Source organism: Chelon labrosus (assembly GCF_963514085.1).
Source record: "Chelon labrosus genome assembly, chromosome: 17".
Taxonomy (NCBI): domain Eukaryota; kingdom Metazoa; phylum Chordata; class Actinopteri; order Mugiliformes; family Mugilidae; genus Chelon; species Chelon labrosus.
This window is the reverse complement of record NC_140350.1, coordinates 9846477-9860760: the sequence shown is the minus strand read 5'-3', so window position 1 is coordinate 9860760 and position 14284 is coordinate 9846477. Positions and strand designations below refer to the sequence as shown.

At 40.4% G+C, this 14284-nt stretch overlaps 1 protein-coding gene across 1 annotated transcript in view; it reads left to right on the top strand.

Annotated features, from left to right (window-relative positions):
- The first annotated feature begins 2905 nt into the window (after window positions 1-2905).
- The window catches only part of LOC311502734 (rho GTPase-activating protein 32-like), a 35174-nt gene continuing 23795 nt past the window's right edge, over window positions 2906-14284 (top strand). The window contains exons 1-3 of the mRNA XM_084565091.1: window positions 2906-3309; window positions 8867-8961; window positions 9249-9333. Coding sequence (XP_084421217.1) covers window positions 3166-3309; window positions 8867-8961; window positions 9249-9333 — 324 coding nt within the window. The 5' untranslated portion in view covers window positions 2906-3165. The remainder of the gene's footprint in view (window positions 3310-8866; window positions 8962-9248; window positions 9334-14284) is intronic.

Here is a 14284-nt window from a genome sequence, read left to right as displayed (position 1 = left end):
CTGTTTCTTACACAGTTGGAGAGAGAACAATTTTGACACAGCAGGCTGGGAGCTTAGGAAGGCTGAAGAAAGTTTTCTGTCAGTTTCTTCTCTTATTTGGATTTGTATACGGGGAGAAGGAAGGCAGAAAGCAGGAGAGTGTGCGGCTGAAGGCTGAGCGAGGTTTTGTAGCTGTGGTGTTATGAGATTATTTGGAGAAGATGCTAGAATGAGCAGTTCCTTTCTCCTTAACATGCCTCCTCACCAAGCAATGCTGGGAGTTCAGAGAAGATGGCACTGGGCGAGTGAAATGAACTGTTGAAAGTTAGGCCTTTATCTCTGGGGTTGGAAAATGCTTCACACTGTGTCAGTAGTTCTCAAGCCTTCTGTGGTAAGTAGTGCTTAAGGCATGTCATTAGGGTCTGCGTGGCCATGGGACGCTAGTTAGTGGTCAATAAATTCTGAAAGCCTTCTCACAAGTTCGTCCTCATCATTTCCCACACAGCAGATGACTTATTTTATACTATAGGATAAATTGCTATGGAATTACATTTGTGCTTCAGTCTCTTGCTTCTGCGGCATAGGGCATTTAGACCACATAAAATAAATCTCAACAAAATATAACATTTTATAATTTGAATCTGTGGATGCCTCTGGAATCTTTCTTGTATTTCCAGCATCTCTTCTCTGCGGACTAGTTTCGCGCACTGTTGCATTCAAATGCAGCAAAAAACTTTCATCTAACATTCAGATAATATTTCAAAATTTCATGTGTGTTTCCATCCACATCTGTTAAACAAATATCAGAACAAGACTGGCTGCTAGTTTTTTTTTTTTTTTTTTTGTGCAGACTGGAAATTTTGTTTAAATGTGTTTCCAGTCAAATTGTTAGATGCAGTCAGTTACTAGAGGAAGGACTGATGACTGGGAGCTCAGTCAGAGGACACAGACTGAAGAAAGCTGAGGAATGTTACAAGGGATTGTCACTTTCAGAATTACTTCTTACTAAATAATTCATTTTCCATAGCTTAAAAGGGTGATACGTCATCACTAGATTCGTACAGGGAGCTTGAGTAGATTTTCCGAAAAGAAGAAGGTTGGCATTTGGTCTGCTAGAAGTGTTTAGAGGTGTATTTGTTAACGTTTTCTGGAAACCTAGATGTGGCAGTTTGAGGAGAGATTTATGTTGATTGAAGAGTAGTCCTGCTAAAAGCCCTAAAAATGAATAAGAATAGAAAATTGTAGGTTTTGGGTTGCAGGATGGAGCATGATATTGATCCCAGCTGTTGGTGTGACAGGATAAATTTGTGACAATCGCACTTTGCAAAAAAAAAACGAAAAACCCTGTGAGTGAGAGACGAGTACAAGTTGAGTTTGTTATGTACCATGAAGCAAGTTAATTTAATATCAGATAAGATGAGATGGTAGGAGGTGGAATTCATGTGATGAATCTGCAAAGCTATGAAAACATTCCTCGTTTTATGAACCTGAAGCATATTAAACTAGCGTATAAGTATATAAGCCTTCAAAATTTTCGAAAAGCATCTGCTAAAAGAGAAACTAACAGTATCATGCCTGTTGTGAAAGATACTGACAAGCAAAATAACTAAAGGACAAACGGTTAATAGTAATTAAGGCGTTCTCTAAAATACCACAGTTAATTATTGTCACATACTTCGTTACACTGGTTGGTTGTACCACTATCCAAATGTTTGTATAGTAGTGCTTGTCTGTATCGGTTGAAATAGACCCCATAATAAAATCTAAATGGAGTGTTACCAGTCTTGAATACTAACTGCAGATGTTATTATATATCATATGAATCCCTGGCAGCACAAAGAGCTGACAGCAGTTGTAGTTGCACATCAGATTTCGTACTGTTAGATTTCAGAAGAAAGGCTCTTTAGTTTTCTGAACATGATGTATTGCAGTAGATTACTGTTAAAGCTCTTATTTTCTCCCTGACCTCTCGCTCAGTCATTTTTAATCAAGGTTATGCTAATGACCTTTTGGGCTTTAAATGTCTGCACCATTTCTAAAGCATTTCAGCAATATTCTCTAGACTCACTGCCTTTAACAAGGTCCAGTGGGAGGCAGACTCCATCTGTGTTTAGGTGTGTGTGTGTGTGTGTTCTCTACCTTGTTCAGAATTCACTGCAGTTGGAAGATATACAATACATTCAGACTCCAGACAATAATTGCTCACTGGAAAATGTTTGCATATAAATCGCATTTTATGCTCTGCTTTTTCTCATTCCTGGGTATCTCTGGGCTTCCTTCACATTGTTAACTTGAATGGTGAAGTAAATTCAATGAGTAGTCGTGTATAAGGATTTGGGTGAGTAGGGAATACAACAGATTACTCAAAAGTCCACCCATCCCTAGATTATCTCAATGCAGAGACATTGTTTTAGCGTTTGTTCAACGCCGTCATCTTGTAGCTGCTGCAAATGGTTGCATCCTCCATAAAACAGAGCCCTTCCTATCTTTCAGTTTCCTCTGTTGTCTGCCGTAGTCTATTCGACTCTTGTAGATGTGGCATCACTGCTGGCTTCAGAATGATATTTTGTGTGTTTGTGTACTTGTACTACTTTATTTTGTGACAGTCAGTTTGAGTTTTTGATCATCAGACTGAGCATCCATTTGGTTGGTTCACATGTTCCTCTTCAAAGGCTTTTTAGATTAGGTTTAGATCAAGGGTTTGGTAGTGATGGTTAGGGTAAAAGATCGCCACACAAATGTGCATGTGTGTTGTAAAATTCTGTTAATCTAGAACATGTGATGCATGTACTGGGAATATCTGCAACTAAAGATGATTTGCATCATCGTTTAATCTTTAATATTTTCTTTATATGGTTGATTCTTGAGTTTGAAAGATGGATAAAAAGTTTCTTAAAGCCCAAGGGGGCATTGCTTGATATGTTTGAGCAGTAGTAAGAAATCCATTGACAGTGACTTTGAAGTTCTACAAACGGACACAAGCAATAAATCTTCCTTTTAGAAGAGCATGTAGGAAAGTTATAATGCAGCATTCTGCTAGCATCTGTGTTTTAGAGTCTTGTACCTTGTACAGCATTAGCAAGCCAACAGGCTCTTGGTAACGGCAAGCTAACCTGCATCCTTTAACGAAATAATCAGTATAATGAATACGACTACCGTCATTAGTAGAAACCTGATGATGTTGTTATGAATAAAGTTTTTGTGTGTGTGTGTTTTGGTTGCAGGGGACTGAGGCCTGGACGTCACCTGGAGGACGACGATATTGTGCCTGAACTGGCTCACATCCATCCCAGAGAGAGACCTGACTGGGAGGAGACGATTAGTGCCATGGTGAGACACATACTTTTCCAGGTGTATGAGAACTATTGTTTTTTTCTAAATGCAGAAAAGATATCAAATCCCTGAACCAAAAAGAGGCTGGGGTACTGGGGTGTATCAGTATAACAAACTCGTACATGAAGCAAACATGAAGCAAACCTTTCTATTTGTGAGCAAGACTAAAACAAATGGGCGTGATCTGCAGGACAAAACATACACCTTTCACATGTATCGTTTATGTTTACAACCAGCTTGATGTGTCTGCAAAAAATGAATAAATAAAAATAAACGACGAGCACACAAGAACAACATCCACAATGATAATTTTTTTCCTGGTGCTCTTCAGTGAGGTTGCCCTTCTGGTTCTTAGTGCAAACGGTGAATTCATTAATGTCTTGCAATCATCCCAAGTCAAAAAAAGCTTGTGCTGACCATGTTTTCCAATATTGCAGATCCAGTGGTGACACTGGTAACACACTACCCTGATCAGCTGGTTTGATGCCTGACACATTCTCATCAGCGTCTGTTTTTAAGCCAGCGGGTTGATGAGTTGTATCTGTCTCTCCTCTGCTCCAGAAACACTATCGCACATCCATTATTAATGCAGATGACTGTTGGCGTCCTAAAGCAACTCTACTCCAACCTCTTATCAAAGATCCGTCATCCCCCCCGCCATTTGTGTTCTCCTGTGTCATCTGTTTATTTCAGGCCGTCTCTCCGCTCTGATCCCATTCACCAGACAGCATCATTCATTATTTCCTTTCCTCCCTTTTTTGGTTTGAGTCTTGCTTCTTGCATCAACAGCACGGTGAAAATGAGGCCGTCTCCATGGCAACCTGCTGAGCCACCCGTGGTCGGCGCGTGGTTGGAGCCCTATCGCTAGTGCTCACTTCGATCGGGCAACAGAGGAAAAGAGAAACAACAATCTCACCAGGCTGATGAATATTGATCACAGAGGCGGGGCTTTTAATACTGCATGTCTGCTATTCTTTGTTCAATATTTGATACGAGAGGGACTGTGCGCTGGAGTGGCTTGCATTATGTATGTCTCCGGTGGTTCAAGGAGGTGATGAGACGCGCTAAGCAACTTAGCGTAAACTGTCACACCAACGCCCTGTTGCACGGTGTAGCAAAGATCATATTCTGTGTCAACTTAAGAACGATGCACAAAGACACAAAGCGTTCAGAATTCCCGAGCCGCAACATGAAATAAAATGAGCAACTGAATCTGTTTCAGTGATTATAAATTTTACATGACATCAGAATTTTGATGATTGCTTTTTTCATAGGAGCAATGTGGGCATACGCTGTAGGCGTAAGCTTATACAGTCCCTGACAAAAGTCTTGTCACTTATCCATTTTGTAGAAACAACAGTTTATAACCTGACTTTTAATTAATCCATTGGTTTTAGAAATGGCTCATATGAAAGCTAAAACCCTCCCAAATTATGTTTGATATACTAAAATAAATTTGCTTCACTGAAGAAAGATTGATCATTTAATGAACACAGAAAGGTCAGATTTTGGCAAGACAAAAGTTTTGTCGCCTACAGAAAGTAATGTGAAAATTGAACAAATCATTTACTTCAAATACAAAAATATGATGCATAACATCAGTGAATGAAGTACTGGTGCTGTGAGATCCATATTTAATATCTTGTATGACTTCCATGAGCTTGAAGGACTGCATCCATGCGGTTCGACAATGATTCATACAATTTATTGATGAAGTCATCAGGAATGGCAAAGAAAGCAGTCTTACAAGAATAAGAAAAAGATTTGAAGAGACTGGAGATGTTTTTGACAAGCCCAGGTCCGGCAGACCCCGCAAGACAACTGCTCGGGAGGACCGTTTGTTGGCTCAAAAATCCAAGGCCAGCCCCTTTTCCACTGCAGCAGAGCTCCACCAGGCCTTGTCACCTCAAGTCCCCGTGTCAACCAGAACAGTTTGTAGAATTCTGTCTCGAAATGGCCTCCATGGTAGAATCAGTGCCCAGAAACCAGCACTAAACAAAAGGCAATTAAAAAAACGTGTGGCATTTGCCAAGGCCCACAGCCTGCTAAAAGGATGGACGCTGGAAAAGTGGCAGAAGGTGGATTTCTCAGATGAATCTTCGGTTGAATTACATCACAGCTGCCGCAAATATTGCAGGAGACCTACTGGAGCTCGCATGGATCCGAGATTCACCCAGAAAACAGTTAAATTTGGTGGCGGAAAAATCATGGTCTGGGGTTACATCCAGTATGGGGGTGTGCAAGAGATTTGCAGGGTGGAAGGCAATATCAATAGCGTAAAATATCAAGAAGTATTAACTACCTCTTACATTCCCAACCATAAAAGGGGTCAAATTTTGCAGCAGGATGGTGCTCCATCGCATACTTCCATCTCTACATCAAAGTTCCTCAAGGCGAAGAAGATCAAGGTGCTCCAGGACTGGCCAGCCCAGTCACCAGACATGAACATCATTGAGCATGTCTGGGGAAGAATGTAAGAGGAAGCATGGAAGACGAAACCAAAGCATCTTGATGAACTCTGGGAGGCTTGTAAGACTGCTTTCTTTGCTATTCCTGATGACTTCATCAATAAATTGTATGAATCATTGTCGAACCGGATGGATGCAGTCCTTCAAGCTCATGGAAGTCATACAAGATATTAAATATGGATCTCACAGCACCAGTACTTCATTCACTGATGTTATGCATCATATTTTTGTATTTGAAGTAAATGATTTGTTCAATTTTCACATTACTTTCTGTAGGCGACAAAACTTTTGTCTTGCCAAAATCTGACCTTTCTGTGTTCATTAAATGATCAATCTTTCTTCAGTGAAGCAAATTTATTTTAGTATATCAAACATAATTTGGGAGGGTTTTAGCTTTCATATGAGCCATTTCTAAAACCAATGGATTAATTAAAAGTCAGGTTATAAACTGTTGTTTCTACAAAATGGATAAGTGACAAGACTTTTGTCAGGGACTGTAGTTGCAAGCTTATAGTCGCATAGTCAGAAAAAACACAACTTGCATTTGAAATGTGTCTGTGGCTTTTTAGTTGTCACAGATACAAAACTTCTAAAGCCCTCAATATTAGGACTACAAATAACTTGTTGTGTGTGTGTCATTATTTTTATTTATTATTTTTTTTATTTGTTTAGAGAGAAATTGGAGTGCCACTAGAGTCCTTGCTGGTGTCTTCAAGTTTCTTATTTTTTATGACCAACAAGTTAACATTTAACGATACCCCGATCAGCCACAACATCAAAACCACTCACATGAGAAGTAAATAACATTGACCATCTTGTGGCAATTGAATGTTCTGCTGAGAAACTGAGTCACCCCCCACCCCATAGCAATGACACTCCTTGATGGCAGCAGCCATCCCCAGCAGGATGCAGCCTGACACAGGCACACGCACAAAAACAGTTTAGGAACGACTCAAAAAGCGTGAAGAACAGCACAAGGTGTTGACCTGGCCTTCAAATTCCCTAGATCCCAAACTGATTGAGTATTTGTGGGATGACAGAGGCCCCTCCCTTCAACCCACAGGATCCGAAGGCCCCCACCACTAACAGCATTCTGTTGCCAGACACCACAGGACACTCTCTGAAGGCCTATATCCATTCTCTAATGAGTCTGAAGATCTACACAGTATTAAGAAGGTGGTCATAATGTTACGCCTAATCGGCGTGTTAGCCTTTCCACTGAGAAACTGGAACCAGAGACCCTTTGGCACTCTTTCCTGAAAAATGTTTTCCACCATAAATTGATTTTTAGAATAGTCTGTCGGAGGTCAATCGATTGCTCCACTGATCCTTACAGTTCTTATATACGGAACACTGAAATGAGTGCTGCATTTTAAACAGATGCTGTCTCCCGTGTTACCCTTGTCCAGTTAAAACCGTGGGCAGAGGTAGTGCAGAAAGTTTGAGCCGCCTTAAAAATCCAGATCTCATCTGCATAGCACCTTTATTGTCACTGACCATCTGGCTGTGGAGTCGAACAGGATACAGGGAACTTTCACTGCTCTTGGTTGCCTTGTCTTCATTTTATTTAGAACCTTGTTTGGCCAGCAGCTCTTCTTTCCCCCACTTACTTTCATAGATGATTGTAGATTTACTTGCCATCTAGAGAATAGAAATAATTCCACAGAGAATGCATCCCTGATAAAAGCTGCTTGTACCAAAATAAAGTCCCTAGACTTATGACTGTTTTCCTGACCACATCTGCATTTCATTTTCAGTCTAATTTAAGCTAAATGAAGCGAGTAGCTTTTTAATGAAAGAGGATAACAACTGAGGAGAGCAGCTGATTGTTCTGAAGTGGAGTGGATCTTTTGGCAAGCAATGAACTGAAATATTTGTCTCATCATGTCACGTACGGTATAGTGTTCAGCAGAAAGCGAATCTTGTACAATTCAAATTGCTATGTCTCCTCTGTGTTTAGTGTAATGATAGAAAATAAATGAGGTCACTCCTTACTCAAACGTACACGATTTTTGCTCCAGCTGCAGCAGAAAAATCCGAGCAGTGGCCAGTAGCTTGCTAATGTTGTGGTTGAAGTTGAAGCTGCTGTCACTTTATTTATAATTCTGATTTGTGAAAGCTGACCACTTTCACTTGGGTTTACTTCTGCTAAAAACGAGGCTGTCCAGTTTCATGAAGCTCTTTCTGAACTTTGTAAGCTCTTCCTTGTTCTTCTTCCATGAGCAATTTAAAGACTTCATAGGCGCCATTTTTGCTTACTCCAGTGACCATGAAAATGCTCCGATTTAGCTTTAATTTAGCCTGTATCGCCTCCTTGAGGACCGTCATTGATCATCCCTGTTGGCCCGTCAGTGCATCTTAATCTGGTTCAGTTGTGTATGTCATGGCTTGGCTAGCCGTCGCCATTGGTATACGTGCAAAAGCAATGAATATGCCGTATGGTAATCACAGTAACCCAATATGCCTTTGGCTGCATTTTCTGAAGCAATTTGCAAAGACTCTTCCAGAGACCGCGCAACATTCATTTTCAGTGTAGAACGCAAAATTTAAAATTCCCACTGCCACTCAGAATAAAGTGAACGAAACAGTCTAAACACAACTGCTGTGATTAATGTCCAGTGTTGCAGTGGTGATGTCTACAATGGTTACCTGTGAATCAGAACCTGCACTGTAGGTATGGTATCTGGAGCAGGGTTTCACTGACTCTTGTTTTACAAGATGCAGCAAGTCAGTCCTTGAACACATTCATCTTTGACACAAAAAGTGGAAAGTGGTAACAGATTTCTCTAACAAGCTTTTGTTTGAATGCGAACACATTAAATAAACATTGTTCTGTACCTGCTGGAGGTAGAACAATCAATTATAATACAATATAGTTGAATTACATGAAGATGTGGTATGATTTTACTAGCAGACATTGTTCTGGGAAAGGTTGTTGTTAATTTAAACTTAAATTCAAACTTTGTCACGTCATCTCATATGTTCAGGTTTCTCTGCATCTAACTGTCCCTTACACCCAACACCAACACGACCAATAGAGACTCTTATTCTATGTGTGTGATTTTTTTTAATTCTTTTTTTCTTAGGCACGGAGCGCTGAGATTCCTGAGCTGAGGACTGAGCCCCTCATGCGCTCATGCAGCAGCAGCACGGCCAGCATGAAGGTCAAGAATGTCAAGAAGTGAGTAGGCAAAATCACTCACACACACACCTCTCTCACATGTCTCCTTCTCTCTGTTTGTCTCTATTTATTGCTCTTAACTGGCTTTTTATCGCCTCTGTCTCCTGCTAGAGTTCCTTCCATTCCCCGAGTCTATTTCTGTGCCTTCCTCCTCCTTGAACTGCCTCCGTTTGCATTGCCCTCTGCCTCTTAAACTAGTCATACACACTCCGATGTGTTAGCATGGGCAGAGAACGAGGTGTTAACCAAACTGTGTGTGTATGTGTGCGTGTGTGTTACATTTGCAGGCTTTCGTTCACCAAGGGCCACTTCCCAAAGCTGGCGGAGTGCGCTCACTTCCACTATGAAAACGTGGACTTTGGCACGATTCAGGTAAAATATTCAAACCTCTTCTGCTAAATGTCTCAACCACATTAACGTCAAGTCTAATCACACGTATACTACATGATATGGAGGTCAAGCTTTCCTTACAAAAGCATATTCATTGCCAATGTGGCTTTAACATTTTGGTGGTGCTGGCTGTTTAGAATTACAGCACCACCACGCATGTCAGTCATGGTGTAGATGAAGCTTTGAACAGTTTTTTTTCAGAGATGCCTTTTCACTCCGGTTGCTCCCCTGCGGTGTTGGGGAAGAAATGGATATGGTTTTTGTAAAGACAGAAGTATGACTCACTTGTTTTTCCAATTGATATCACGCAGGATTCTTTCTGCTGTTGATATTTTAGAGATGGTTGATGATTTGCATTTGTTTGACAGGTTTTTGAATGCCCCCGTCGGCTACAGCATGACCTCATTCGTTTCAGTTACTGGCCTCAGAACTGGTTAAAGTTACTCAAGTGCTGCTACTCTGAGGAGCTGCTGTAGTCTGGCCTTTACTGACTTTACTAACTGCGCAGTCACAGGCTGAACTTTCACAGTTTCTCTTTCTCTTATCTTACACGTTCTCCGTAGTTTTTCTTCTTTTAACCAGCCTTGTTGCACGGCAAAATAATGTAAATAATGTCTTTTATTGCCTCCAGAACTTGTGGTATTTTCAAAGCCTTTGCAGAGTTTTTACCTTGGTCTCTGCTGTGTCATTTAAAACTATTTTTTAATGAAATCCCCTGTGAGTCTGCCAGCCTTCTGGAAGGTACAATACAAAATCCCTAGACTGCCACTTAACGTGGGACAGAATTGATGTTTTTGATTCTCTGCTGTTGACTGCGCTCTATTTTCATACAGGGTATAAAGATGGATTTTAAATTGGGTGGTATTTTTATTTATTTATTTATTTTTTAAGCTTTCACCAAATGGATGCTGGAATACAGTCAAACAACCTAAGATAAGATGAACCTTTATTGATCCTTCCCCTGTAGGTGGAAAATCAAAATGACAGAGAAGAAATAGAATAAGACACAGTAAGAAAATGCACGACTCTCCCTATATATAGATGGATGTATGTGTGCAAAGAAACAAACATTGTGAATAGGAGTAAGCACAAATGTTGCGCTCTTTTATTGACAAGACTTTCACAAAATGAATGAGAGTTTCTAGTCTTACACTTCCCAGTCAACTTTGCCGTAACATTATAAAACCAGTAGGGGTCAGCAGTCAGCTAAATTTACTACATTTTGACTTCATGAAGGCAGAGCAAGAGTTTTCCAAAAAGCTCTCATCCTATTACACCTGCAGGTTATGTGTTGAAGTAACTCACGTTACTCCACAGAATCCACCTGTCCACTCACTGCAAGCACAAAGAAAGCCCTAAGCTAATACGAATCCTCTGTAGTCAGTGGGTTGGTTCTCCTTTTGTTGTCCCAGCTGTGTGTGCTGGCTGCTCATATTGTACTGGCACAGAGCAGCATGGCTGTCTCCCCCTTTGTGGTTTTCATATTGCTTTCAAGTAACCCTGCCTCTTTGTTTTTTCTGGGTGTTTGCTGCTGTACGGTTTTAATATTCAGCGCGGATCCTGTGTCTACCCCTCAGTGACTGGAAGCCCGGCGGAAATTCATGTCGTCTTTGTTTGTTAAGGGATTAATTATCATGCATTTGTCTCCCGAGTGACTTTGTGTATTTTCTGTACAATCTTTCTTCAACAAAACATTTTTACTTGTTTAACGAAGTGGTCACAAATGCTTTTATTTTTATGTCCCCAAATGATTGACTTGACTTAAACATTTAAGTTTTCTGATGAATGACAACTTTGCTGCCTGATCAAGGATTCACGAAGTGTTTGTCCAGCGTGCCGCTGCAGCATTATGCCAATTTTGATGTACCTTGCTTATAGACTGTGAGTGATGCACATGCACGCCGGCGAGTATTTTCAAGCTTTCGAGCTGTTGTGTACAGTGTGTACTGGACTGAGGCAGGGTTAGGACTTGGGCTCAGCTTTGGCATCAGGTCTTCAGCTGGAAGACATATTATTTCATTTCCATAATAAAAACTTTGCCAAGGGAGAATGTGAGTCAGGCAAGCTTTTGTTGTGGAAACGTAAGAATCGCGCACACACAAGAACCAAGGAGTAGTGTGTCTGCATTCAGAGCAGCACATACGTGGCAGTTATTTTCTTATGAAGTTTAGATATCAGGATATTTGACTGGCAGCCTAATCTAACAAGCAGTGTGACGCACATTACCCGGGCTGTTTGAATTCTGTCTCTGGACATTGTGTAACTGACAGATGTCTATTTTTTTAAGTAATTGAATTGCATGGATGTATTTGTATTTATTTTGGGGGTTTTTTTGGTCATAGTCACTGAAACTCTAGTCCAAACAGTGTAATTTGTATGTTTACATATAACTGTGTTCTTCTGGTAAATAATATAGTGTGATCCTGTCATGTCAGAGCATGCTGTTAAATATGGCAGGTGCCTGCCCCCATTCAGGGCGCTTTAATGTTAATGCTGGCATGTTATTTTATGATGAACTGAGGTGAAGTTAACACTGTTACTCATATATTTGTGTTGTGCATGTGTGGTTGTGTAGACAGTTAAAGCGGCATGTGACAGGGTTGTATGATTTAATACGTTCAGATTCAGACTGTAACTGATGGCTTTAATTCTGCTATGGGGTTAATCAGATTATGCTGTCCTCTAATGGGCCTCCCTCTGGTCAAGTAAATTAAATCTCCTGATTTCACGAACGCTCACAGCACCCCGGAAAAGCTACTTCAGTTTGGTTTGTTTTTAATGTTGAAATCTTGAAAATATCTCAGCGGCCATTAAATGAATAGCCTTGACAGTTTATACAGGCATTCATGGTCTCTCGTAGCCTGGAAGCCCGCCCGAAGTTCCTCCGCCCACAAAGTTTTTGTGGGGGAAAGTTGGTCTGGACTCAGAATTCATTATTCCCAGCAAAGATCTGCTGAGCCAATCAAATCGTTTGGGTGGGACAGAAGAGTGCGATGTAGCCGTACAAGTCATTGAGTTGATTTTGTTTACAACTACTGCTGTCAGACAAGCGAGATGTCTAGATCAGTAACTTATCATATCAATAACTTTAAAGGACGAACAGTTGACAATGTTTAAGGAATTTGTCGAGAGGTATGTCGTCATAGAGAAAATCTCGTACTCATTGACACACAGTTGGTTGCTGTCATTGGTTGTAGGATTACTCCAGTTGAAAATGGAGTCTGGCTATGCCACACGGGTCTCCAGAGGATGAAGCCTTTTGTCTTTGGTAATTTAGTGCCACTAGCAGTTTTTAATTTTGAAACACGTTCCTCCACGTGACTGAATCCTAAGACTTTCTGTGATACCCTGACCTTTAAGATAAATGTCATCATGTTAACAGACTCAAAATAAGAAGCACAGTTTCACAGTTTCTGATACTAGCATGGCTGTAAAGCAGAACAAAAACATATATATATATATATATATATATATATATATATCACATTCCAAAGTAAAATTACATTATCCTCTTAAAAACTCTGCATTGTTGAACTACGTCATAATAAGTTAAGAGAATTTGGGGCCACTTTCATAGAAATAGCTTGCTGACAACAGCTAATGAGCCTGTGATTTTCACGATAAAGTTGTGACATCAGGCGAGATCCCAGAGTGAGGTTGTCAGCAAAGTATAAAAACCGTTAAGTACATCTGGCAGCCTGTGGGAGACAAGCTACTGTGAACTCTAAAACTCTGAAAATGTGTACAAACCTTCAAAAAAAGATGTCTTCAGTTCAAGTACATCTGACTAAAGCATATCAGTATTTATCAAGTATGTCACTACATTTTGTCCGTACTATATTCATCTGCCATATGTATGGACGGGATAATTCATCTAGAGAAATGCCCCCAATCTAGAGTTACTTGTCGTAGACGAGCATAACGGTGAAATCATTAAACAGTTCATTACTAATGCATGTCACCACTTCTCCTTGACGCATACATTATTGGAAGCTTTTCTTAACATCCTTATATTAAGTATTGGGAATACTGATGCTATAAAAATTTATTAATTCGTTTTGACCAGGCAGTTATGCGAGGAAGCAGAACCCCGGGTAAGGAGTCTAAGGAGTATTGGTTCTTGTTAGTTTCTCTACAGAAGTATCTTCCCTGCTGCTCTCATCAGGAGAAAACTGCTTTTCTTTTTTTATTGAGTTTGCTCCAGGCTGGTTTATGCATTATGCGCACACTGCACAACAAAGCTAGTGGTCATTCTACATCAGTAACATCTATGTCGAGTGTACTAAGCAATATGTTTAGGTCATCTCTGTATGAACAGCTGTAATGGATTGTATTGATTTTGGCACAGTATTATTGGTGCACTCGAATCTATTGAATGTCAAAACTTCAAAACCTATTAAAACTATGGTATTGATTAACCTTGTCTGACACTTAAATCCTTCGTGCAATGCCAGGAAACACTCCTAAGAAAATAGACCACGTCTTTGCTGATATTCGTGCTTGCAATCCTGCTGCTGTGCATACTCTCCTCCCGCTTGTCTTTTAGGTTGGATTTTGGAGAACTCGGAGGTTCACTGTTTTTGCAACTTTCTTGAGAGGAAGAATGTTTTGTGCAAACCACCCGCAGATGAGGCACACAATGTTGACTATACATATCTCAAAACTGTCCGGCCCTGGGATGTACCGTATTAGATGGTGGTTGGATGATCAGTTCTCATGGTCCACGTGTTGGATGTGGGAAAAATGGGAAGCTGTAAAAACCTGAGTAATTTTTTAACCAGGTAAAAATATTTATAACCAGACACAGTAACTCTCACCTGTGACAGCTAGAGCATTCTGCCCCACTTGTCTTAGTGCCACATGCATAAGAAAATACATATAGGCAGCTTCCACGGATGTGGGTTGAACTTAATTAACTGATTTGCACAAGCTA